This window comes from Drosophila takahashii, chromosome 3R, assembly GCF_030179915.1.
Source record: "Drosophila takahashii strain IR98-3 E-12201 chromosome 3R, DtakHiC1v2, whole genome shotgun sequence".
NCBI lineage: Eukaryota > Metazoa > Arthropoda > Insecta > Diptera > Drosophilidae > Drosophila > Drosophila takahashii.
Window position 1 is genome coordinate 36,983,415 of NC_091681.1, and position 26,706 is coordinate 37,010,120.

The 26,706-nt window shown below is 41.4% G+C and overlaps 4 protein-coding genes across 18 annotated transcripts in view; 2 read left to right on the forward strand and 2 right to left on the reverse strand.

The window, feature by feature from the left end:
- The window catches only part of Tusp (WD40 superfamily protein Tusp), a 32,394-nt gene extending 31,310 nt beyond the window's left edge, over positions 1–1,084 (forward strand). For both annotated transcript variants that reach the window (XM_070216897.1, XM_017153900.3), the window contains exons 9-11: positions 53–388; positions 509–700; positions 765–1,084. In XM_070216897.1, the coding sequence (XP_070072998.1) occupies positions 53–388; positions 509–700; positions 765–881 (645 nt within the window). In that variant the 3' untranslated portion in view covers positions 882–1,084. The remainder of the gene's footprint in view (positions 1–52; positions 389–508; positions 701–764) is intronic.
- On the reverse strand, positions 242–2,791 carry LOC108065778 (probable enoyl-CoA hydratase). 2 transcript variants are annotated; one of them, XM_017153931.3, is made up of 3 exons: positions 1,886–2,791; positions 1,711–1,825; positions 242–376 (listed from the first exon to the last, which is right to left on the reverse strand). In XM_017153931.3, exons 1-2 carry the CDS (start codon positions 2,757–2,759, stop codon positions 1,725–1,727), a joined length of 975 nt encoding a protein of 324 aa, XP_017009420.3. In that variant the 5' UTR covers positions 2,760–2,791; the 3' UTR covers positions 242–376; positions 1,711–1,724. The 2 variants fall into 2 exon arrangements, with proteins under 2 accessions (XP_017009420.3, XP_017009413.3); XM_017153924.3 differs by lacking the exon at positions 242–376 and having other exon boundaries at positions 1,631–1,825; positions 1,886–2,790.
- Positions 2,792–3,590: 799 nt separating this feature from the next.
- On the forward strand, positions 3,591–6,248 carry Mtl (Rac family small GTPase Mtl). The gene is made up of 5 exons (XM_017153841.3): positions 3,591–3,866; positions 4,910–5,079; positions 5,154–5,386; positions 5,458–5,618; positions 5,685–6,248. Exons 2-5 carry the CDS (start codon positions 4,964–4,966, stop codon positions 5,760–5,762), a joined length of 588 nt encoding a protein of 195 aa, XP_017009330.1. The 5' UTR covers positions 3,591–3,866; positions 4,910–4,963; the 3' UTR covers positions 5,763–6,248.
- Positions 6,249–6,928: 680 nt separating this feature from the next.
- tau (microtubule-associated protein tau) overlaps positions 6,929–26,706 on the reverse strand; it is a 32,248-nt gene continuing 12,470 nt past the window's right edge. For 2 of the 13 annotated variants that reach the window (XM_070217788.1, XM_070217786.1), the window contains exons 3-6: positions 26,045–26,234; positions 23,327–23,529; positions 22,579–22,764; positions 7,658–8,407 (exon numbers count right to left, since the gene is read on the reverse strand). In XM_070217788.1, coding sequence (XP_070073889.1) covers positions 8,348–8,407; positions 22,579–22,764; positions 23,327–23,529; positions 26,045–26,234 — 639 coding nt within the window. In that variant the 3' untranslated portion in view covers positions 7,658–8,347. The other 11 variants (XM_070217780.1, XM_070217787.1, XM_070217783.1 and 8 more) reach the window with 11 other exon arrangements.

The following is a 26,706-nucleotide window of genomic DNA, read 5'->3' on the forward strand; positions in this document are numbered from 1 at the left end:
CTCTAAAAAACAATTTTAAATATTTAAAATAATTTAATTACAATTTGTACAGGCCCTTACCACTTTGGAGAACATCATAAGCCGTCTTCGTGATCTCGACGAGGGTCGGTTAACGCCTCCTTCCACCCCGCAGCGACTGCCAAGGAGTTCTCCCGCCTCGCCGGCGGCCAGCAAAAAGAACAAGCGGCAGCAGAGCAACTCGCCCATTCGCCACATTTTAAATTCACCGCTTTTGAACCGGCGGCAGCGGAAAAAGCAGAGCATCATCGAGAGCTCCGATGATGAGGGCAACCAGACCAATGGATCCGGTGAGGAGAGCAACAACGCGGGCAATGGCAAGCAGTATCGCGATCTGGAGACCTTCCAGAAGGCCCAGCTGCGTCAGAAGGTTAGTTGAGATTATATAACATTTTTAAATAATTCCTGAAAACCTTATAAGTTACTTTTGATTTTTAAAAATTAAATTATTCAACTGTAATTATTTTTATGGAAAAATCCTTATCCACAGCTAAAGCGTGGAAAGATCGAGCCGAATGGCAGTGCTAGTTGTGCCAATCCGGCGCCAGTGCGTCGCGAGTTTGTGATGCACAACAAGGCGCCCATGTGGAATGAGATGAGCCAGGTGTACCAGCTGGATTTTGGAGGTCGCGTTACCCAGGAATCGGCCAAGAACTTTCAAATAGAGTTTCGTGGCAAGCAGGTAAGACTAACTACCCAAAGAAATCCTTAAGTACAGATTGATAATATATAAATCCTCCCATCAGGTCATGCAATTTGGACGCATCGATGGCAATGCCTACACCCTGGACTTCCAGTATCCTTTCTCCGCCCTCCAGGCCTTTGCCGTGGCTTTGGCCAATGTGACACAGCGACTCAAGTAATCGGGGATCAGAGATATCGCATCTTTAAGCAACATATTGTCGCCAGCAATTGCTTTTTTGGCCTAACGCTATATATATTTTTTATACCAGACTCGACGATTAGCGAAAATTGCTTCTTCATTTGTATATATTGTATATGTATTGTGGTCTTTAGGTTTCCGAATACCGTACTTTAGTGATTATGTATGTGAACACGTACCACCACTTGATTGAAGGTTTTGCAGCAAACTCACAGTCCGATCCATTTTTGTGCAATATTTGTATGACAAATTTTTTGGATTAAGTGTAGCCAAGAGTGTAAATGTTAGACGAAGACGATGACGACGATGTACGATGTATTTTAAATCAAACTACTATAACACGATTAACGATCAGTCGGTTTTTAACACTAGTTTGTACAAGAGCAGCCTTTTTTGCATAGAGCTTCGTTTCTCGCTTTACTCGATTTAAGTGCAATAATAAAAACTCCTTTTGTTAACTCCTAGATCTAAGATATATCTAGATATTGGCGAAAACCAGCACTCGATAAATTCATTGTAATTGTAGGTAATAAGGACTGAAGTCCGAATTACTCGAAGCTAGCATATTTTTTATATGTGTAAACTAATTGTGAAGCAAGGAATACAGAACTTTGTGCTTTTCCTCTCAACTCTTTTTGGTAGTTAGGCTTAATTTCAAGGAAAATTCGTTATTGTAATTGTTGTGAATATTGAAATAAGCGCGAGTCGTAAACGATAAGGGCGGTCAACTACATAAATCATTAAATAAATGTATTTTACGTGAATAAAGGCTTTCGTTTTATAAATAACAACAAAGTATTGCAACTAACCAGGAGAATCTATATCATGTCTTTTGTTTTTCGATCTCAATCTCAGCTTTTTCCCATTCCGGAATCGTTTTCTCCTTGATGTGCCAGGAATCCGTTTTGGGGCCTTTTAACTCAGCTAAGGAATATATAGAAAATAAAAATTCAGTTTAAGGGAGTGATATCCATGAGTACTCACAGTTCTTGAAGCGCTTGACGCCCTCCTGCATATCTGTTATCATGTCCGAGGTGACATTCATGATCTCAATGTAGCTGGCCACATGGAAACCGGGTTTGTTGTAGGCATTGGCATTCTCCAGCAGGGCATTCCGATCGTGCATCAAGGAGGCCATGGGAAACTTGGCTATGGAGAAGGCGAGGTTCACCGCTTGGCCCAAAGCTGTGCCCGTGGCCACCACGCGATTTACGAGACCCATTCGCCTGGCTTCCCCGGCGTAGATGCGTCTCCCTGTTTCAATGATGTCCAGGGCATTAGAGTAACCCACTGCAGCGGCCAGACGCACGGTTCCGCCATCGCTGAGAGGAACTCCAAGGCGGCGATTGAAAAATCCCATCACGGCAGTGTCCTCCATGACCCGAAGGTCACACATGAGAGCCAGTTCCACTCCGCCGGCCACACAGAAGCCGCTGATGCCGCAAACGATAGGCTTGCGGAGATGCCGCCTCGTCGGTCCCACGGAGCCCTCGTGACGCAACAGAAAGTTGAGGCTCCCGCGCTGGGCCTCCGCCTCCAGCTCCTCCAAGTCATAGCCGGCGGAGAAGGAGCCGCCTATCCCATAGAGCACACCCACTGGGGAGGAATCATCCTCCTCAAATTGACTGATCGCCTGGGTTAGTTGCTCCGCGGTGTTGGCATCTATGGAATTGCGCTGCTGCTCGCGATTTATGCCTATCAGAGTTATGTGCGAGTCCTTCTCCACCAGAACTGTGCGGGCAGGAGTCCCATCTAGGGATCCACTTTCCACATTCCTTATAGATGACGAGGAAAAGTGCCTGCAGCCGAAATTTGTTTGGTTTACACTCCGCAAAAGTTTACAAACAAATCTGCTCATTACGCCGCCAAAAACAACAACAACATAGAGCTGCAAAAAAATCGATGGAACCATCGATAGTATCGATGGTTGGCCGCCGGTGACCGACTTCGATATTTTTCAGACTATCACGATAGTTTAAAAAACCATAAATTCGGTGGAATTCTTTATAATTGTTCAGCCATTTTATGAAAAAATAATTTTTTTTTGGATTTATCACAAGCGTTCAGCAGACAAATATGTATATGTATTAAAAATATGGATATGTATTAAAAAGATCTCACTTTAATATAATCCAAATGCGATTTGAATTTTCAACAATTAAAATTTTTAAAGGATCCCCAATGTTTATGTATGAGCGATACTATCGCGATAGTATCGAGGTTAATTCTGCAAACTATCCAAACTATCGATGGGGCCTGCCATCGATGTTTTTGCAGCTCTACAACAACAGTGGGCAGAGGCAACAGGGGCGTAGTCAGCAGATATTACGCGCCATATTTGTCAAATTTTGCGGCCAAAAAACTCGAACAAAACAGGCCCACTGGGTGATTCGTCACATATTTAAGAAAATTTAATATATCGATGATAAATTGACAGCGCGCGAATACAGGACAGCCAATTTCCCGCTAAATTTGTTCAATATTTTTGTGGATTAACTGTAGTAAAAATAAAAAGGCGTTGAATTTACAAAATTATTATAAAAGCTACATTATAAAATTAGAAAACTTTTTGTTTTATAGCAAAATTTCTTAAAATTGTACCTTTTTTGGCTAGTTTTTCCCACCAGAAACAGCTATTTTTCCTGATTACGAGTTGGCAGCACCGTTTTCGAGAGAGAGCGACGCTGCGCTGTCAAAAAGGTGGGTGTGTGTTTGTGTGGAAACAAAAAGATAAAACACGAAAATTACCCGTGAACGCTGCGTTCGTCCCCCAAAAAGGATATTTGTTAATAAGAAGCGCAGCGAAATAGTGCAAATCGAGTAGTTAAATGCGCCGCAAGAGCCCGAGCGCCGAAGGAAAAGCGGAAACTGCGGAACGCACAGTGATATAAGCAAAGTACAAAACAGTCGCCGCCGCCGCCGCCGCCTGGCAGACAAAGAAAAAGGCTCCTCTATCCTTGAAACGGTAAAATACAATAGCCATTCGATATTGTGGCACAACAAAAGACTCGCCCCCCGCCCCCGCGTGCCACGCCCCTCGTCGGCGTTGCATGTGGCGCAATGCGTTGAACTTTAATTGAATCGGTTATGAGAACTTAATTGTGTCTATTTTCGGCCGGTCTGCCGGTGGCTTCCGCGTCACCACAACATTCGGTTTAGGCCCCCCTTCCCCCTCTCTACCCTGTAGGGGCGCCACTGGAGGGGCGGTTGGGGTGGTCGCCATTTGGTCCGCTGTTCCCATTTCTATTTTCTTTTTTGTTGTTTTCGATTTTCCCGTCAGTCTGTGTTGTCGCCCATCATGATCTATTTTTGAAAATTTTATTTGCGAAAACGAAAACAAAGTGCCACCGCAGCCGAAATGAGACTCTCGTTTTATTATGCTTTATGGGCCTGCGGTTTTTTCGAGACACACCTTTCGAGAGCCCTGCCTTTGATCATCCGAGAGATATACCACAGACCCTCGCAATTAAGCGATATACAGTGGAGCATCGATAAGTCTAATGTTTCTAACTATAGGCACCATATTTCTTGTCCTATAAGACGAACTTCAATCTATATAGATCCACCATAACTCTTAAGTTAACCTCTTTATTAGTTCGATTATATTATCCGAGAGATATACTAGAGAACAGTCGAACTTCTTATAAAAAAAAAGTTGTTCTTATCTTAATCATTCATTTTCATAATATAACCAGTAAAAAAGTTTTAATGATTGTTTTTATCTTGATCAGTCATTTTCATAATATAACCAGTAAAAATTATAAAAAGTTAAAGAGATTCTACAAATTTGTTCACTTTTGCTGAAGATAATATTTATTACTTTATTTCTAGACCTATATAATTTGATTTTCCATTTCAAATTTTTGTTAGTTCAACCCAAAGAATCTCTACCGTACCGTGTAAATGTGCGGTCAGTTGGTTCTGGCGAGTTTATTGCCTCGAGTAGAACTTAATTAATTGAATTAAGCTGGCGAAGACATTCATCTTCCATCTTATTTTTGCCCACAGCACACGCAGCAGAGTATATAGCTTGGAGCTAGCGGCACACTCACAGCACTCACGATGTCAACCGGAAGGCCCATAAAGTGTGTTGTCGTCGGTGACGGCACTGTCGGAAAGACCTGCATGCTAATCTCCTACACGACAGACTGCTTTCCCGGCGAATATGTGCCCACAGTGTGAGTTTGCGCTTGTCCATTCCCAACTGCAGATCAATATCTAACTTTCAACTATGATATCTACGCGCACACAGCTTCGACAACTACTCGGCGCCCATGCAGGTGGACACAATACAGGTCTCGCTGGGCCTGTGGGACACGGCGGGCCAGGAGGACTACGACCGCCTGAGACCGCTCTCCTACCCGCAGACAGACGTCTTCCTGATATGCTACAGCGTGGCGAGTCCCTCGTCCTTTGAGAACGTCACCTCGAAATGGTATCCGGAGATAAAGCACCACTGCCCCGACGCGCCCATCATTCTAGTTGGTAGGTTGCCAAGTTGCCAGCAATACCAAACGGGAAATGAAATACTACATATACATTTGGGCGTATTCCAGGTACCAAAATCGATTTGCGCGAAGATCGAGAGACACTCAGCGGCCTGGCAGAGCAGGGACTGACGCCGCTGAAGCGCGAGCAGGGTCAGAAGCTGGCGAACAAGATACGCGCTGTGAAATACATGGAGTGCTCCGCCTTGACGCAGCGAGGCCTCAAGCCGGTAAGTCATCATGGCCTCACCTTACTGCTCATCTGACTAATTCCCCCATTCCATGTTTGCTTTCAGGTGTTCGAGGAAGCGGTTCGCGCGGTGCTCAGACCAGAGCCGCTAAAGCGACGCCAGCGAAAGTGTTTAGTTATGTAAATAAGGTAGCATGTTATTGGCTTTGGCAGAGTATAGAGATTCCTCGGAAGCGACACGTACACGACATAGACACTCACGCAGCGCCCTCATCGACAAATCAATTACATGTATTTATTTATAAAAGTTTCCATATTCTCGAAATGCAACAAGCCCTAAAACGACCGCCAGTTAGGAAACTCTGAAGAACGATTCAATTTCATATGCGATTCTGGGAACCCAAGTGTACTGCCATCAGAATTCAGGTGAAATTTTCTCGTTCGAGGGTTTCTGCCTGGGATCGTTGGGGTCTCACGTTTGGCACACCACGACTCCCTCCCGCAAAACAACAACATTGTTAACAAAATCGGAACCACAGAAAAGAAATGATAAATCTAATGCAGCTACATATGTAGAAATCTAGTCAATTGAATCGAATGTATTGTACTAATAGTAACAAGCAGAAAGAGAAAATTATAAGCAGCTAAAAATTGGTTTCGCATATCACGAGCATCTATGCATTTCCTAATTTCCCATTAAATGTATTATAGTTATGTAGCCATGAGCTGAGGCAGCTAATCCCAAGCTTACCAAATCTGAAACCAGGCCAATTCACTTGACGACAAGACGAGCTCTTAGAGAAAGCCACTTTTTTAAAATGATATTCAAGCATGCGCATTTTTTTTATTCTAACTCTCGACCCTCGAATCATAATCATAATCACTCGAAGCTCATTTGACCATGTCTTTTGAAAATGTAACAACTGTTGTTTATTATTTTATAATGACTTATTTATTACCCTAACTTTAAACAAAACGAATTGTATAAACAACTTTTACGGCGTAAGTATAGGAAAAAGGATTATGTGAATGGAAAGGCAACAAACTGCATTTAAATGTGACGCAACTCGAATAATCGAATAAACGATGTAACAAGAATCAAAAACGAATACAAACCTACAAAAGAAACCAAGAAAAGCGCCCAATTTTCCAAAAACATGATGATTAAGCTGAGAAGTAACGAAATCCCAGGACAATTTTTGTACTAATTATACATATATACCTAAATAAATCAAACGCAAGTTTGGCTCCAGAGATGTAGCAGCCGTAAAACTGATTTAATACTTACGAAAAATATATACTGTAATTATTTAATGAAACATCTGCATTTTGTGCTTAACTTTGCCTCTCAGTAGGTCGTTTATTTTGTTCGTAAATGCCACGTTTCGTTTTTCGGTTCTCTAAACAATCAACGGTTTGATAAAATGTATTCTGCATATGTTATATGTTTTTAGAAGTGCGTGCCTCGATATCAACTTGTGCACAAATCTCTGGGTGCTTCGATTGGGTGACGTCTCGTGTGCAACGTGTGGAGCAGCTTCTTCATCGGATAGGATTCCCTTTGATCCTTCAATACAGGCGGAATGGCTTCGAGTGGACGGCCTGGCCGGGCTTCTTCTTGGGACCCGCACTCTTGGGACGCTTGGGCTCCGAGTTGAGCGAGGGCATGGACACGGAGAGGACCAGGCACTCCGCTGGCAGGGACATGGACGAGGTGAGTGTGGTGGCCCTCTGGATACGCGGCGCCTTCCAATACTGCGGGGGATTCGAAACAGAGGGGTCTTAGAAACAGGATTCACAATCGCCGATGGCAGAGAGTTGCAAAATAGTTCTGGTTTTGTTGTCTTTAGCTCGATTGAGATGGCGACTTACAATTTGCTTGATCAAATTTATTTTTGTTTCGATTACCAATGCATCCAATGAGGTAGAAGATACGTAGGATGTGTGCTCGTGCGTGGCTTTGTTGGAACGCTTGCGGCGTGGGCGTGGCTTGCCAAATAAGATATATTTATATATCTCCAAAATTTATTTGTCTGTTGAAATTCAAAAACTAAGTGCAACAATGCCAAGATCAACATATTTGGTAAATGAAAAAACGCTTTTTTTTGTTTGTTTATTATGCTTAAATTTTGCCATTGTTCTTACATTTTGTAACAGGGTGTAAATAAATCGTGAGAATGATGCGCTTGACTAATAAGATACAAATTAATAGTAAAAATATGCTTATACGTGGTTTTATCTGTTCGGTTCGGTTCTGTTTGGTTTTCTTATTGGTTGTCGTTCGTCGAAAAAGTATCTAAATGGGTCGCATTATCTTAGTCGTTTAACATTTAGACGTCAAGTGGTAACATTTTCAACTAAGCACACTGTTTATTCGTACGATTCTTGTATAATTTGCTTAAATATTTAGATATATATATTTGTTTGTATATATGAAGTTCTGGTAATACATTGAGATATATATAATTTATGTCTGGTATCTGATGATAAAGAGTGCATTGCTCAACTAGTCAAATATACTTTCGATTTGTATACCAAATACCGCTCTAAGTGGGTGGTGGTGTATCTGCATCTCATTCTGATCTTATTACTGGTAACTGGCATGTGAGGGTGGTGTGTGGAAATTAGCGCATAACTCTCGGTTCTGCTTTGTGTGTAGATTTGCTTAGATAGTACTTTTCAAATTAGCTGCTTGTTCAATGTTCATTTCTCATTTTTTCACGAAAGATTCAGATATCAGATTTTCAGCTCGACATGCATTTCGGGCATTTAGCTTTGTTGATTTAAATTTTCATCAGCGCCAGAAGCCGTCATGGATGGTAGTGGACTCTGCGTTCAAGATAAAAATATAAGAGTGAATGCGTATCGATTGCACAAATCATAAGGTAAACTATTAGGGGGTAAACCATAAGCCTTGTTAGAGTTAGAGTCATGAATGTTGGTTGGTTTGGTTGGAATGCAGTGGAGTAAACGAGGGAGTCGCAAGCAAGTAGCAAATGCCCATGAAACCGTTTTCGGGGGCTCTCTATATAGTCTGGTTTTTATTCTCTTTATATGGTATGGATGCAGGTGGTCTGGCAAATCAGCTTGGATTCGGTTAGTCTATCACAGCACTGTTAAATATTTAGGTATATATAACTATCTATATACGCAACGGACACATCTTAGAAGAACTCGCAACGCACATTAACTTACGGGATTTGCTTGATCAAATCGGATCGAATGTTTCTATATATTGGTTAAAACCGCATCGCATTCAGATTTCGAGTACATGATGTTGTAGTTATTGTGGGGGCCAGTCGAAAAATGAAGTTATAAATTTGTTTTCAGAGATAGAGAAAAGTCTTTATTCATGTAAATTCGTAGATGCCCAAAAGCTAAGCGCAGGGTATAGCTGAAGAGCATCGAGCATCGTCTAGCTGAACCGCTCGCACAACTAGCGTACCGGCATAGCGCTCTCTCTATCGTGCGCACCGAAGAAAAACGTGTGAAGGCAGAAACGCAAACTGAATCTGGAACGATCCCGTTACGTGAAGTTTGGCAACGCCGCCGCGTACAGCCAGCTTCACGCGACGAAAATCTCGTTCACTTCTTTTCAAACTCTGAATGAGTACAGACATGCGACTGTCGTAAGATCAAGAGTAAGTGCTGAAAAGTACAAACCACGTGTCTGAGATTTGTGAACTTGTGAATCAATCTAACAAAGTCAACGATTGTAAGAGGATTATTATTGTTTTAATACCCAACTACTGGTAAATATTAGCACCCAGCGTAACCGTGTAGGCAGTGTAAATAGAACAGTGTATTTTTTTTTTAATAGGAAAAGAGAGAAGATTCCGTCGAAGCCGGCCGGCTACATCAGCGCCAGCTCGGCGTAATCACGCCGTTTGTAATTTCATCGGCCAAGACGAGATTTTCTGAGAGATTTTGGAGCCAACTTGCAACGGCGGAGTTGCCACCTGCGGACACGTGCCTCGCGGAGCGCAGCTTTGGTCCGCAAAAGGCGCCCGTATTCTGGAAGGTGACCGAGGTTGCAGTTTGCCCACCAACTACGCAAATCTGTAGCTCGGCTCCTCACCAACCGCATGCCACGTGCGGCCTAGAATCATCTCTAAGATCAACCACCTGAATGACGACTTAAAGAAGTGCATAACCTCACCAGCACGCGCCACGCGCGGCATCCACCTACCCAGCTCTGGCGAAGCCATAGAGCGACAACGTGGAAGGTTATTGTACCAGGACTTAACATCACTCCGACCATTGATGATCACCTCACCAACCCGCGCCACGCGCGGCATGTAAGCACGCAGCTCTGGTTTGACCATCGAGCGATCTTCGGGAAGGTGATCGGATGAGGAAGTGAACGACTACCGGATGTGACACCTGCTACGCGCCTACATCGCCCCACCAACACGCGCCACGCGCGGCAACGAAGCGCCCAGCTCTGGCTAGCCCATAGAGCCGATATTTTGGAAGGCGAGTCGTAGCGCAGCAACTCGGCACTTCACCCGTACTGGCCACGTGCGGCTTGCCGATGGAATAAGCCTCGCAAAAGGCTGATGATTTAAAGGAAGGACAACCCAGAGGAATAGACCTGTTGTCTGACATGCGAAGACGCAGATCCCTTCGTGTGTAGTGAGCTGATCAGGAACCGCACAGGAGAAGCAGTAGTGAATCGAGGATGAGAATCACTTTGCCTATTTTAAAGTCAAGCTTCACGTTTTTTTTTGTAGAGTAAATTTACGGTACTTGCTTACGTAGCGTACCATTGTATTGGTTCAGTAGAAATTCTTATTAGTTTTCTGACAATGACCACCCGTGTAAGCCACGCAATTAATCTCGTCAGAAATTAATATGTAAATTTGTCTAAAAGCACCCTAGCACAGCGTCTTCGATGGGCCCAACGAACCTGCATCGCCGGAGTTTTGCGTAAGTGAGATCTATAAACCACTATATTGATTTCCTGACTTTTACCGATATATTTGAATGGTATTATTATTGTGTGTGCATATTAGACGGAAGGTTATGAAGTCAGTGTAGCAATTATCTGTAATTCGGAATTGAGTTTGATATCGAAAAGAGAGAATTGAAGTTGTATTGAAATTATGATTGAATTTAATGATCTTTTGTTAATTTTGGTAAATATTTCAACTATGTTTGAATAGTTTTGTAAATCTAGGTTCGTGATTGAACACACAATGCTGGAGCTATATGAATTGAAAATGTAATGAACCAATAAACATTGAATAAGGGATAACCGTCAACAATATCTCACGCGTTATCATGGTAGGGAGGGTACAGAAAGGGGGCGAATAACATCAAGCCACCCTAACTTCCAGTATTTCTTGATCTGCGTTTGCCTACAATGTCCGTCCGTGTACCCCTAGTCCGTAAACACCCATTCATTTTTGTTGAGCCTTGTAGATACCGTTTAGTGCACTTAAAACTTTTTCACGTAGTACAGCACGCGTTATAGAAAAGACGAGGAAGACCCACGACAATCCGACGAGCTTAGCACAGAGCAATGCTAGAAGTGCACGAAACCGAATCTTTCTATACACTAGGTTTCCCATAACTTAGTGAGCGTAGGTCTAGAACCAAGAGGCAACCCGAGGCTCCAGACCGTTGCTGCCGGCTACATCTTATATTAATTTTAGTAACAGCATCCGAGTGTGTATGCCAATCCTTCACTTTCGTGGTGCTGTCTACTACATATAAGAAAGAAAAATGGGCACCAACGTGGGGCAGAATCTCCACCAACGTGGGGCAGAATCTCCACCAACGTGGGGCAGAATCTCCACCAACGTGGGGCAGAATCTCCACCAACGTGGGGCCAAACCTTAGTTTATGTCCATAGGAACCGGAACCGCCTAGAAATCGGTTGATTTCTAAGTGCAGGCGACTAGGAGGAGGTATAGCTTCACGTATTGCTTTATTACTTTTCAAATAGATTTGTGTTAGAGTCCGCTGACGTTTATTTTCTTTCCCTCAGTTTAATTAATGATCACTTGTAATTCGAAGCCGGAACAGCGACCGCGATTCGAGAATCTACGGATTGGGTCGACCATTCAGTTCAAGGGACCATGTAAGCTTGTAGAGTTAGGAAGTAAACACAATTAGAAAATATTTGTAGATTTGGATGACGGTAAATCAGGTGTCTAGGAATCGCGATTGTATTTCGAGCTTTGTACGGAATAATCGACCGGAACCAACAGTTTACTGGATATCTCAATTCTACGGAATTTCGGTAAACTTGTTTTTAGATTACGACCATCTGTCCAACGGAACTGCAAAGTGTTGGAGGAAATTCGATCTTTGACCGGTTCAGAAAGCGTAATTCAAAAGAACAAGCCTTCAAAATATTTTTTTTGTTATTTTTAGTTTACTTTGGCAAGCAGTCAAGAAACATTAGGAAGTTGAATTCATATAGCGAGCAAGCATTGTAGTAATATCAATCACGGACCAATTAAATTCGTAAATAACAAACACAAAGCATTTAGTATTTTGTCGATATGTCATTGCGTCACAGCAATCTTGATCTACCAGCCGCAGTAGGCGGCGAGATTACATCATGTACGATTTGTACACAACCATTGATCGCAAACGATTTAACATCATCCACCCCATGCGGTCATACATTCCATCATCAGTGCATCAGGGATTATATACTTGATTCAAATAGATGCCCAGTGTGCAATCGGGAGTGCACCGTACAACAATTATCTTTGTCAAACAACAACTTGTTAGCGGAATTGTCAGCTGCTGATCGAAGGACAGGAGAAGCTAATCCTGCCAACAACGACTTACCGGCCAGCAGTAACGCAAATAATAACGCCAACAGAGGCCGAGGAAGCGGGAGAAGAGGTAGAAATTCAGGTCAACGCAGAGGCGCTGGACAACGTACAGGAATGACACTGAGGTCGAATCGCAATAATCCAGAGGATCATCACGAACGTAGTCTGGACACAGATTCGGTTGTAGACACTTCTAGGGCAGAGAATCTAGAAGATATTGAGAGAGTAGTGCGAACAACCATGCAAGCACAACAAAGTAGTCTTAGGCAAGAACTTTCTGATTTTATTCGTGCGCAGGTAGCAAGCCTACAGATTGGTAGTTCTGCTCAAACTCCAAATAGGAGAGTGAACGAAAGGCAAGATCAGTCAGGGGAAGCTCAGTCTGCAGGAACAGTTTATCACGATATTCGCCTAAATGCTCAGCGCGTCAACAGATCAGATTCCACAGTGCAGCCAGAAAAAGTGCCAAACATTATTCAAAGCTGGCACATCAAGTTTGATGGATCCAAAGACGGTTTACAGTCTGAGGAGTTTCTTTATCGAGTACAGGCATTAGCTCAGCAGAATTTAAATGGAGATCGTCAGCTTCTATGCGACCATTTACATTTATTTTTCGTTGGCAAAGCGAGCGAATGGTACTGGAAGTTCCATCGTTCGTGCCATCAGTTTAGTTGGATAGAGTTTTGTAGAGAGTTTCGTAATAAGTTCAAGGAAAGTGAGTCTGACATGGACATTTGGGAGTCCATAAACAACAGGCGACAAGCCGAAAAAGAACCTTTTGAGGATTACCAATTCCAAGTGGAAAAGCTCGCATCTCGCTTGAACACTCCGATCTCAGAAGAATCGTTAGTTAGGCTTCTCATACGGCATTCAAAGCCATCTCTACGGTACGAACTTATGCATTTGCATATAGACACCTTAGCTCAGCTCAGGGAAGAAGTCCGAACTCACGAACAGTTTTGCAGGCAAATGAAAGCGCAACCGATGAAGGGTAGTTTTCATCAACGCTCTTTCGTTTCTCAGTTAGAAGAAGATTTTGACGACAGCGAATCAGCTGAAGTAGCGGCGCTACAACGCAAGCAACTTAAGTGCTGGAACTGCGACAAGCTTGGTCATCGTTTTGACGAGTGTTTCGAAGCTCGAACCATCTTTTGCTACGGATGTGGAGCGAAAAATATGTACAAGCCCAAATGCCAAAAGTGCAACCCATCGGAAAACTACGCGTTGGATGCGTCGGTCAAGAACCACACGTCGCATCCGAGGCAGTAAAATCCGACAGTGGTACCCAAACAGAACAATTAGTAGTATTAACTCCGGACAAATCAGTCAACCACCCAGACGAATCTTTAACCAGTAATGTCAAATATCCCCAGCCATATCACATTAGAGCAGCAAGATATGCAGCCGCAAGACAACGAATCTTCGGAGACGTCAGTTCTTGCAGTCGCATTTCTAAACCCAGACGTTCAACCAAACGAATGCGAAGTTTTTGGAAGAAAGTTCGAGGAAGTCGCCAAAAGCTGATCTCCGCGATCTTTATGAATTCTGATAACAGATTATACACAGATATCAACATAGCTGACCATCACTATGTGGCTCTATTGGACTCAGGCGCGTCCATAAGTTGCATCGGTGGTTCAGCAGCCCAAGAATTAGGACAGCACCCGAAAATGCGCAAGTGTTCTGGCAGAATTCGCACAGCAAACAACGCCGAATGTTCAGTCGTCGGAAGACTTGAATTTGAAGTTACCTATCGTGAATTTACCAAGCCGGTAAAGTTTTTTGTAATTCCAGATCTTAAGCAAGATGTTTATCTTGGAATAGATTTCTGGCGTGATTTTGGTTTACTCAGTAAGATTATGGATAACAAAGTCTCAGTGGCGGAGTTAGACGTAGGTCGAGAGGACGAAGCCGTTGAGATGCCCAAAGTTCACGAGCTGTCACCGCAGCAAAAAGAAAGACTAGACTCAGTTATAGCTAAATTACCATCTTACGAAAAGAACGGTCTAGGTCGAACACATTTGATGGAACATTGTATTGATGTAGCAGACGCCAAACCAGTTAAGCAGCGTCATTGGCCAATATCGCCGGCAAAAGAAAACTTTATGTTTTCCGAGTTGGAGAATATGTTAGCGTTAGGCGTTATTGAAGAATCCAAAAGCCCGTGGAGCAGCAACTGTGTTCTCGTGAGGAAAGGACCGAAAGTTCGTTTGTGTCTTGATTCCAGGGAAGTAAATAAGTTAACTGTAAAGGACGCTTATCCACTACCGCACATAGACGGGATACTCAGCCGTTTACCTCCCGCACGCTACATTACAGGTCTTGATATGAAGCACGCTTTCTGGCAGATACCGCTCGAGGAGAAGTCCAGACAGTATACAGCATTTACAATACCGAACAGACCCCTATACCAATATAAGGTGATGCCCTTTGGTTTATGTAATGCTGCCCAAACTTTGTGTAGATTAATGGATTTGGTTATTCCGGCAAAATTGCGTACGAGAGTCTTTGTTTATTTAGACGACCTCCTGGTTCTGTCTGACGATTTCGAGTCGCATATGAAGCTCTTAGAAGAGATCGCAGGTTATCTTCGTGATGCAAACCTGACGATCAACATAGCCAAATCAAAGTTCTGCATGACTGAAATTAGATACCTAGGTTTTGTCATTGGTCATGGTGAGTTAAAAGTCGATCCAGAGAAAGTAAGCGCGATCGAAAAGTTTCCTGCACCCACCACCGTCAAACAGTTGCGTAGATTTCTTGGTCTAGCGGGATGGTACAGACGTTTTGTGGATAACTATGCCGCAATCGCCGTTCCACTAACCGACCTGCTCAAGAAAAACAAAGTTCTTACTTGGACAGAAGAAGCAGAGGAAGCATTTACCCAGCTTAAGTCCAAACTCATCTCATCTCCAGTCTTGAGGACGCCGAATTTCAAGAAACAGTTTATACTGCTTTGCGATGCAAGCCTGTATGGGCTTGGTTGTGTTCTAGCGCAAGAGAATGAAGATGGAGTCGAATTACCTATAGCGTACATGTCTGAGAAGCTGTCGAAGGCACAGCGAAATTATTCAGTCACCGAACTAGAGTGCTTAGCAGTCATCAAAGGCATCAATAAGTTCAGAGCCTACGTTGAGGGGCAAGATTTTTGTGTTATAACAGATCATGCTTCACTACAATGGCTAATGCGACAAAAGGACTTATCCGGCCGTCTAGCCAGATGGTCCATTCGTCTGCAAGGTTTTTCATTCACGATCAAACATCGCCGTGGATCAGAAAATGTTGTTGCCGATGCACTTTCGCGTCGCGAAGAAGTAGTATCTGACATAGCTGATGGAGGACCCATTATTGATTTAACATCAAAAGAGTTTAATTCAGAGCACTATCTCGAACTGAGAAAACAGATTCTTGACAACCAGTCAAAGCTTCCGGATCTCAGGGTCGTGGATAATTTTGTGTATAAGAGAACAGAACCAGCGAAGGGAGATGTGTTGCTAGACGAGGAGTCATGGAAACTTTGGGTTCCAATCAACCTTGTCGACCAAGTTTTAACACGCGCGCACAATTCACCCGATGCCGCACATATTGGCATGAACAAAATGATCGAGAAGCTCAGACGTCATTTATTCTGGCCAGGAATGGTTACCCAAATTCGCAGCTTTGTCTCAGATTGTTTTATTTGCAAGTCAACAAAGAGCCCTAACAAAGTTCTTAGACCACCCATGGGGAGACCCACAAATTCGGATCGTCCATTTCAGAGGCTTTATATGGATCTTCTTGGCCCATATCCACGGTCCAAGAAAGGAAATATAGGACTTTTGATAATTGTAGACCATTGTTCAAAGTTTCACTTCTTACAGCCGTTGCGGAAATTTACTTCCGAAAGGATTTGTGATTTTCTTGAAAAGCACGTTTTTTATACCTTCGGCACACCAGAGTCCATACTGACGGACAACGGGTCGCAATTCAAATCAGGGTATTTTAGAGCTTTTCTAACGAAATTTGGAGTCAAGCATATTTGCACAGCGATTTATTCACCACAAGCTAACGCAAGTGAGCGAGTGAATAGATCGATACTAGCTGCAATTAGAGCTTATATCGGTACTGACCATACGAATTGGGATACAAACATAGACGCGATAAGCGCATCCTTGAGATCTAGCATACACCGAAGTACAGGATTTTCTCCGTATTTTCTTTGTTTTGGTCAGAACATGATAGCCAACGGACAGGATTATGAGTTGCTCAGAAATTTGAATTTGTTAACCGACGATGTACCGCTAAAAACAGCTGACATGTTGCAAATAGTGCGTCAGGAGGCTAAAAAGAAGATTGCAGAATCACACGCCGCAAATGCTAGGGTATATAACTTGCGCAGCCGAACCGTTCACCTGAAGGTCGGAGACACCGTATTCGCACGCAGTTTCGCTCAAAGTAATGCGGGGAAAAAGTTTAATAGCAAACTCGCGCCTGTTTTTATCAAAGCAACGGTAACAAAGAAGATCAGCCCAACATATTACGAGTTAGCAAATGAATCAAATAAGTCCTTAGGCGTATACCATTTGAAAGACATTAGAACCTGAATTGTAGATAATATGGTGTTTACTGACCCTTGTTTTTCTTTCAGTTAACCCCTCGGCGAGTTCAATCTCTTGCTGAGTTAACTGTGGTGTGGGGGCCAGTCGAAAAATGAAGTTATAAATTTGTTTTCAGAGATAGAGAAAAGTCTTTATTCATGTAAATTCGTAGATGCCCAAAAGCTAAGCGCAGGGTATAGCTGAAGAGCATCGAGCATCGTCTAGCTGAACCGCTCGCACAACTAGCGTACCGGCATAGCGCTCTCTCTATCGTGCGCACCGAAGAAAAACGTGTGAAGGCAGAAACGCAAACTGAATCTGGAACGATCCCGTTACGTGAAGTTTGGCAACGCCGCCGCGTACAGCCAGCTTCACGCGACGAAAATCTCGTTCACTTCTTTTCAAACTCTGAATGAGTACAGACATGCGACTGTCGTAAGATCAAGAGTAAGTGCTGAAAAGTACAAACCACGTGTCTGAGATTTGTGAACTTGTGAATCAATCTAACAAAGTCAACGATTGTAAGAGGATTATTATTGTTTTAATACCCAACTACTGGTAAATATTAGCACCCAGCGTAACCGTGTAGGCAGTGTAAATAGAACAGTGTATTTTTTTTTTAATAGGAAAAGAGAGAAGATTCCGTCGAAGCCGGCCGGCTACATCAGCGCCAGCTCGGCGTAATCACGCCGTTTGTAATTTCATCGGCCAAGACGAGATTTTCTGAGAGATTTTGGAGCCAACTTGCAACGGCGGAGTTGCCACCTGCGGACACGTGCCTCGCGGAGCGCAGCTTTGGTCCGCAAAAGGCGCCCGTATTCTGGAAGGTGACCGAGGTTGCAGTTTGCCCACCAACTACGCAAATCTGTAGCTCGGCTCCTCACCAACCGCATGCCACGTGCGGCCTAGAATCATCTCTAAGATCAACCACCTGAATGACGACTTAAAGAAGTGCATAACCTCACCAGCACGCGCCACGCGCGGCATCCACCTACCCAGCTCTGGCGAAGCCATAGAGCGACAACGTGGAAGGTTATTGTACCAGGACTTAACATCACTCCGACCATTGATGATCACCTCACCAACCCGCGCCACGCGCGGCATGTAAGCACGCAGCTCTGGTTTGACCATCGAGCGATCTTCGGGAAGGTGATCGGATGAGGAAGTGAACGACTACCGGATGTGACACCTGCTACGCGCCTACATCGCCCCACCAACACGCGCCACGCGCGGCAACGAAGCGCCCAGCTCTGGCTAGCCCATAGAGCCGATATTTTGGAAGGCGAGTCGTAGCGCAGCAACTCGGCACTTCACCCGTACTGGCCACGTGCGGCTTGCCGATGGAATAAGCCTCGCAAAAGGCTGATGATTTAAAGGAAGGACAACCCAGAGGAATAGACCTGTTGTCTGACATGCGAAGACGCAGATCCCTTCGTGTGTAGTGAGCTGATCAGGAACCGCACAGGAGAAGCAGTAGTGAATCGAGGATGAGAATCACTTTGCCTATTTTAAAGTCAAGCTTCACGTTTTTTTTTGTAGAGTAAATTTACGGTACTTGCTTACGTAGCGTACCATTGTATTGGTTCAGTAGAAATTCTTATTAGTTTTCTGACAATGACCACCCGTGTAAGCCACGCAATTAATCTCGTCAGAAATTAATATGTAAATTTGTCTAAAAGCACCCTAGCACAGCGTCTTCGATGGGCCCAACGAACCTGCATCGCCGGAGTTTTGCGTAAGTGAGATCTATAAACCACTATATTGATTTCCTGACTTTTACCGATATATTTGAATGGTATTATTATTGTGTGTGCATATTAGACGGAAGGTTATGAAGTCAGTGTAGCAATTATCTGTAATTCGGAATTGAGTTTGATATCGAAAAGAGAGAATTGAAGTTGTATTGAAATTATGATTGAATTTAATGATCTTTTGTTAATTTTGGTAAATATTTCAACTATGTTTGAATAGTTTTGTAAATCTAGGTTCGTGATTGAACACACAATGCTGGAGCTATATGAATTGAAAATGTAATGAACCAATAAACATTGAATAAGGGATAACCGTCAACAATATCTCACGCGTTATCATGGTAGGGAGGGTACAGAAAGGGGGCGAATAACATCAAGCCACCCTAACTTCCAGTATTTCTTGATCTGCGTTTGCCTACAATGTCCGTCCGTGTACCCCTAGTCCGTAAACACCCATTCATTTTTGTTGAGCCTTGTAGATACCGTTTAGTGCACTTAAAACTTTTTCACGTAGTACAGCACGCGTTATAGAAAAGACGAGGAAGACCCACGACAATCCGACGAGCTTAGCACAGAGCAATGCTAGAAGTGCACGAAACCGAATCTTTCTATACACTAGGTTTCCCATAACTTAGTGAGCGTAGGTCTAGAACCAAGAGGCAACCCGAGGCTCCAGACCGTTGCTGCCGGCTACATCTTATATTAATTTTAGTAACAGCATCCGAGTGTGTATGCCAATCCTTCACTTTCGTGGTGCTGTCTACTACATTATATAGTAATAGGCGATAAATAACTCTAATGGACGTAACGTGTGTACGAATTTTGAATTTAATGCACTTAGTTTCGTATGACTAGCCTAATAAAAATTGTATATATATTCCTAAAATAAACGAAATAGAAAGATTAAGCACAGAAATGAAGAACACTTAATAATTCATAATTAATGGTAATTTTTAAAATGATGTGAGTTAAGAAGAGAGGTCAATGTATTGAGTGGTATCTTGTTTTAGTGTGAGCGAGCAAAGCACTGTTGTTAGATGATGATTTATGTTTTAAATGCTGGGCAGCCTTTCGCTAAACCGTCCTTGAGGGTCGGAGTCTGGGGTTTGGGGTTGTTTTTCTGGGGTCTTTGAGCAATTGCGGATCAGTTATATTGTTCAAAATTTGTACTATCCTAATTAGTGTAGGGTTGCTGACCGTTTGCCATAAATAATACTTTGTTAAAGGATATTCGCTACATACTAAAGGAGTTAACAAACATTGTGCTGACCTTGCCCTTGAGCAGAATCCCAAGGTCATTGGGAATATTTGCTCAGGGGCAAGTCAGCTTTATTATGTATACATTTATGTATATTTTGATTACAATTTAAAATAGAAACTCTTGCAAACTCATTCGAGATTTTCGGTTTGAGCTTTTCTAGTTTTAGTTTCAGTTATCATTTTAGTTTCTTTCTGTTTAGTCCTGCATCAGTTAATGTAAATCGTTTGGCTTTAAGGTACAGTACAGTAGTTGATGGATGTCTTTGTTAAAGCTAAGGGAGTTCATTTAAAAAGCGACTCAAATACATTGTTACACACACAGTCTGAGTTACAGAGACCGAATTCTAGATGGATCGTGGCAATCAAGCGCCCTTGTGCCGCAAACTACAGTTAGCCGGCGGGGGTGGCAGAGAGAGCGAGCGAGGGGGAACAGAGAAAGAGAGAGAAGATAATAGTTAGGAGAATTGCGTGTAAAATGTTCAAACACTTCGGGAACACATGGATGGAAAGCGCTGTTGCCAATGAATCTCAGTTTGAGTTTGAAAGAAATTCATTTTTAAATGTAAAGTAAAAGCAATTTAACTGAAGAACTGAAATGGGTAATACAATAAATCATCTAAAACTGAAGACAAAAAAATGGGAGTGCTAGAAATATAACTAGAGGTTTGAAATCACCTATAATGGTTTTAAAAGTAAGCTACACTTTAAGGTGCATACTTTTAGGCACTAATATTATATGATTTCAAATCTCTAGAGATTTCTTTGACTTCTCCCCATAAATAATATTTAATGCCCGCCTTTAAATACAATTCGATACCTAAGAGTGCCAAAATATGTCCAAATGTTAGTTCTTAGTAAATACAATTCCCCATGAACGGATTTATCTTTTGGTGGGAGTTCTCTGAAAGCGGTTGAGGGTGGGGGGTGTCTGTGGGTGGTTGGGTGTTGTGTGGGCCTCTTTTGGGTGGTGTGGTGCTCGGTTAGTTGCTGATTGTAAACCATAAAGTGTTCCAAAACAAATGCAACGCAATTAATTACAATTACAGATTACATAAAAATGAATTTCTCGACGTAAACACAAAATGGGATATTCGATAATATATATGTATACTTGATTACTGATTACTTTTAGTTGCTTTCGTAATGAAATTAAAAATTCTAATATTAAATCTGGGTTAAGGTTAAAAATCTAGTTTCAATACGTAACTACTTTGAGCTTATGTACACGTAGTTTACCTGTGTTGGTGGTGTTGTCAGTGCAACAGAGTGTTCAACATTTTTCAAATAATCCTTATCATCGAAAATCTTCTTCTCACCGCCACCGGGCTTGTGCTTTACATTATCCAAAGAGCCAACTTTGCTTTGTGCCTTAATTTCTAGTTTTTGCGTTTGGATCTGAAAAGTAGCACCGGCACCGGCAACGCACAGAAAAACAATTAGCAAAGATCATAGTTCAGATTCGATTTCGTCAAATGGGGAATTTCGATTAGGTTTTCGATATTTTTTGCGGGTTTTAGGATTATTATTATTATTATGGACACACGACAATTCGGCCAATCGAGGACACAACTGAAATTTTGGAATTTTCACACACAGAAACAGCAGAGCACAGAACGGATAACAAATGGATTACATTAGGGGTATAAAATTTAAATGTAGGTACAAAAAATACAGGCTACAGGGTGTGGGTGACTTGGGGGATCTCAAAAAGAGACGCTTAGGTGACGCAAAAATACCAAAAAATAGGAAAAACATGATGCATCTAAAGTTTCATACAAAAGCACACATAATACACTGAGAAAAAGAGTTATCACGACTACTTACATCCTTGGGGTTGTTATCCTTCGAATTCGTTGTTTTAATGGTTTGATTAAAAACAAAATACAGTTTCCAAAATATATTGTTTAAACAAGTTTTCGGTTTCGTTAAAATAAGGGTGGAGAAACAATAAGTTATTCTTCAGATTCAGAGTGGTTTTCGGTATGTGGTTAGGAACTAAACGGATTGTATTCCTCATAGACTGAATATTTACAATGCTGACCCCAAAATTAAACTAGTCAAGTGTTATCACCAATTTTTCGGGAACATTTATGTACATTTGACCTATGTACCTACCCAAAAACTAAGCAACTACTCCTCCTCATTATACAAATTCTGATCCAGGCGCTTGTTATTGACTATTTTGGAGCCCTCGCCATAGATGATGTTCATCTTTCTATCGTAGTTCTGGAAATTGGTTCAAGTGGTTTGTTTGGTATATGGGTGTGTTCTGGGTGTTAGTTTGTTGTTCTATTTTTTTTTATTATTTTTATAGCCTTTGAAACGTGGCAGCATGCTGTTAAAAAAAAAAACTAAGAGAACATTGCAGCTCATGCACTGAGAGAAACAGATAGATAGATAGGATAGAGATGCCCATGCCCATGCCAGTTGGTAACTTAAGTGGAGCATCCAAAAACCAACAAAAGCCAACAGCAATCGGAAATGATATACTTAACCGCTACAAAAATCAATATAAATGTATATGAACTCGTTCTCGTCTCTGGGTCAAACTCAAACATGAAATCGGTTTTCCAAGGGATTTCGGGGTATTAGAGGTCACGAAGAGAGGAACTACATACCTTGATATCACCGCCACCCGGCTGATGTTTCACATTGGCCGTGGAGCCCACCTTCGGCTTGGCCTTGTCCTTGAAGTCCATCTTCAGGGTCTCGATCTTCTTGTCCCCGCCTCCCGGCTTGTGGGCGGCATTCTCCAGCGAACCGATTTTCGACTTGGCATTCCACTGCAACTTTGTTGTAACTATCTACGAATTTGCAGTGATTTTTGTGCGAGTTTGTGCGGATTCGTTGGTCGTAAGTTGTAAATAGATACAAGGTAGTTAAACGATTATAAGCCAAAGTCAAAGTATCGATCGGATGTTCGATATCCGCGTCAATGTCAGAGTCGCACCCAATAACTACGGATACGAATACGGATGGGTTTGGAATAATACGCTACATAAGGCAACGGAATTATGCTGCTAAGTGTCGCTGCGAATTGGTAATTGCATTTCCTACAACAAGATACGAATACGAGATACAAGATACAAGATATACCGTGCTGCCGATTGCCCAACTATAATGGGCATAAATCTCAAATCGCAAATCGACCGTGAAATTGCTTTACTTTACTTTTACGCGACTATATACTTTACGTTTCTTTTTGGTTTAGAGAAACATAATTTTCTCTGTACTTTTAAAAGCCATTTGTAGATGAGAGAAATTTACAAAGATTCATGAGAGAGTCATGTACTGCTTTGAATGGATACACCGGTCCTTCCTATGGATTTAATCTTTATCTTATAGGGTGGACTATCCCGAACATACCTTCTTTTCGCCGCCCTTTGGCATGTACTTGTCGTTCTTGGCCTCGATACGCGGTGCCGCCTTGATGTCAATCTTCTTGGACTCGATCTTCACATGGCCACCGCCCGGCTTGTAGGTAGCATTGTCCAGGGATCCGATTTTGGAGCGTACCGCCTTCAAATTTGGCGAAGGCGCATGTCCGACTTGTACCTTGTTCATTGGAACTGATGGTATCAAGAGAAAAGAAAATATTAGTTGTTAGTTATTATGTTCATATTATATAAAATCAAATAATATCTGTGCGTTTTTGGGTTTTCAAGATTTAATCATTTCAATTATTATTGCAAGTAGTGTAACTATTTTAATTATAACCTTACAAAACCATATACACTCAAAATAAAATTAACCCTAAAGTCAAGGAAATCGCCCTACTTTTGTCTTCAAGACAAGCTAGCCCTAAATTTTAGGGTCACATTTTTCTATATTTTTGATTTTTTTTTGACGTCATATTTCTAAATTTTAGGGTAATTTTACTAAATTTAAGGGCAAAAATTTCTAAAAAGTAGGAAATTTTCCTAAAAAATAGAAATTAAAAACAAAACAAAAAAACATGTTCAATCATGATTTTTTTTTGTATATACGTTTATATTATGTACTCCTCCCTATGTACATATGCAAGCGTTGTGTGTCTTGTATATTGTGAATCTTAAAGGTTATGTATTTATTATTATGTATTTGCACTTGGATTTCTTATGTAACCAAAGCCAAATGTGGTTGTAAATGTGGACTACGGGACTGCGGGGGAATGTATAAATTATGATTAGTTAATATTTTATCTTCATGAAAAAAACGTACAATTTTTACTTGTCCGTCGTGAGAATCGAACCCGGGTCTCCCGCGCGAGGAGCGAACGGCCTACATACTGGGCCATTGTAGCACATAAATAAGTTGTGGCAAACCGAGCATTGTATGTAAAGGGTGAAGCGGACAACACATTTGAATACTAATTGCATAATTTTGACCATTCGCGTTTTACTTATTTACATACGTATATACATATGTATATATTTATGCTAACGCAATTTATATTATGTGTAGTTTATAGTAAATAGCTGAATATAAACCTAATTATTTTCAGTTTACCGCTTGCCATCAATAAAAAAAGGAATAAAAAAAAAGTAAAAAAATAAATAAAAAGAAAAATAAAATAACATTAAAAAAAAAAGAATAAAAAAAAGGTTAAAAAATTTTGCTCTGGGACTAGAACCCGCGTCGATTCGATTGTTAACCAAGTGCTTTAACCGTCTGCGCCACGGGTACAGCCGGCCGGCAGCTGACAAGTTCTGGCATTGAACATTTTGGTGTGCCAGAGCATGTGAAAACAAATATTTCTATTTTTTAGAAAAAATTTCTACTTTTTAGAAAATGTTTCTATTATTTAGGGTTGGTTTCATTTTAGGGTTAGGGCACTAATTTTTAGAAAAGGTGTTGCCAAAATATTTTGTTATTTTCGTTTGCCTTTCTATTTTTCAGAAAATAATTTCTAATTTTAAGGGCATTTTTTCTAGATTTTAGGGTGATTTTAGTTCATGGTAACCATTTTCTACATTTAAGAAAAACTTCCTAGATTTGAGAAAAACTTTCTTGACTTAAGAAAAATTTCCTTAGATTTAGAAATAACTTTCTTGTATTTAGAAAAAAGAAATATTTAGGGCGATTTTCTAAAATTTAGGGTTAAATTTATTTTGAGTGTAGGTTTTAGAAACGAAATGACAATAAAAGATATTGTATAGATTGAGCAAGAAACTATATCATTTATAAAATACCTAGGTATAATAAAAAGTAAACTACACATTTTTAAAAAATTTAATTTAATTAAATTTGATATAAGATCCATCATATGTGTAAGTTAAATCCCTCTATAAGTTGAACTCGTTTTGTTGGGATTAGAAAAGATTACCCCATTAGTTTTACACCCAGAAAAAAAAGACCGAAAAAATCTAAGACCGAATTTCTTACATTACTACCGTTTTGTTCTTTTATTTTTTTAAGACCATATTCTTATATTGATACCAAAAAGTATTGATTTAAGACCAGTAAATTTAGATTTAAGTTGAGCTTATGCACGCGCGCGAAGCACGGTGCGATGGCCCAGTTGGTAAGGCGTCTGCATCTGATGCGAGAGGACCCCGGTTCAAAAACCGGACAAGTCAAAGTAAGTAAAAAGTTTTTCAAATGTATTTCAATTAATATTTCCTTAATAACTTTAAGAACAAAAATGTATTTAAAAAGTTAAGTTGTTAATTTACTAATTAATAAAAAAAAAAAAAAGTGGCGTTGTGAGCGGGAATTGAACCTCGTACCCCCAAACACAAAATAATACCAGAATCCAGCACCTTGGCCCCTGGGCTATGGCCTTATTATTTCCTTCCATGGCAGAATGCTTACAGGAGCATTCAAAGAAATTTATTTATGTACTAAAAATAAATTTAAATTTAAGTACGTTTTGTTCTTAGAGTAAGAACAGCGGTCTTAAAAATCCGTTCTTAAAATAATACCATAAATTCTTATAATGATACCAAACGGTATAAAGCTATTTTTGAGACTCAAACAGACACGTTTTCAGACACAATCAGAACAATTTTTTCCCTGAGTGTATAAAATTCTTAAATTCACAGTTCCTATAACTTAATCCTTAATAGCTTTTTACTTATAGATAGAACATCAACCAAAACTCACCTTTCTTGGCTGGCTCGGGTTCTGGTGTCTTGAGGAGCAGGCGATTCTTGGAGGCGCTGCGCGACTTGGGGGCTGATTTGTTCGAGGGCGTGGTACTCGGTGGGCGGGACGTGCCCGACTTGTCCGGTTTCGATGAGGTCGATGTGGGCGTCTTCACCGGCGAACTGGGCGAGATGGGTCCGTTGCGATCCTGTGAAGAGATAAGTCCATAAATTTCATTAAAAAATTGGATGAATTTCCATATAATATCTCTCTATTTCGTGAATTACTAGCAAGTAGGACGAATCGGCCATTATAACGAGATGCATCCTGGTTTTGTAAGGCTGTCGACGCTATATTTATTAACTATTTACGACTCGCTCTCAACACTCCCGGACTTTCCGGAGCTGTCAACGTAATGCCAATGGCATTTATGGCCATACGGTAGAATGGCTGCCGATTTGGAAGTCTCCGGTACGAAGGACTTATAGTTTATGCATTGTTTTATCGATTGTCGTCGCTTCGTGTCGCTTTCTTGCATATGGATGGGTATTTATAGAGACAACAACTCCTGTTTTGTGTGCTATGCTGATTTACCCCCCTGTGAAATTCCTCGAACCTCGAACCATTTCGTGTTTGGCACTTATCTGTGCGCAGATATCACCAGGCATATAAATCGCTTT

Coding starts and splice junctions, on each gene's coding strand:
- LOC108065778 (XM_017153931.3), bottom strand. CDS start 2,759: ATGAGCAGATTTGTTTGTAAACTTTTGCGGAGTGTAAACCAAACAAAT. Junction 1,826..1,885: donor CGTCAAGCGCTTCAAGAACT/GTGAGTACTCAT, acceptor TATATTCCTTAG/CTGAGTTAAAAGGCCCCAAA.
- Mtl (XM_017153841.3), top strand. CDS start 4,964: ATGTCAACCGGAAGGCCCATAAAGTGTGTTGTCGTCGGTGACGGCACT. Junction 5,387..5,457: donor CGCGCCCATCATTCTAGTTG/GTAGGTTGCCAA, acceptor GGCGTATTCCAG/GTACCAAAATCGATTTGCGC. Junction 5,619..5,684: donor CGCAGCGAGGCCTCAAGCCG/GTAAGTCATCAT, acceptor GTTTGCTTTCAG/GTGTTCGAGGAAGCGGTTCG.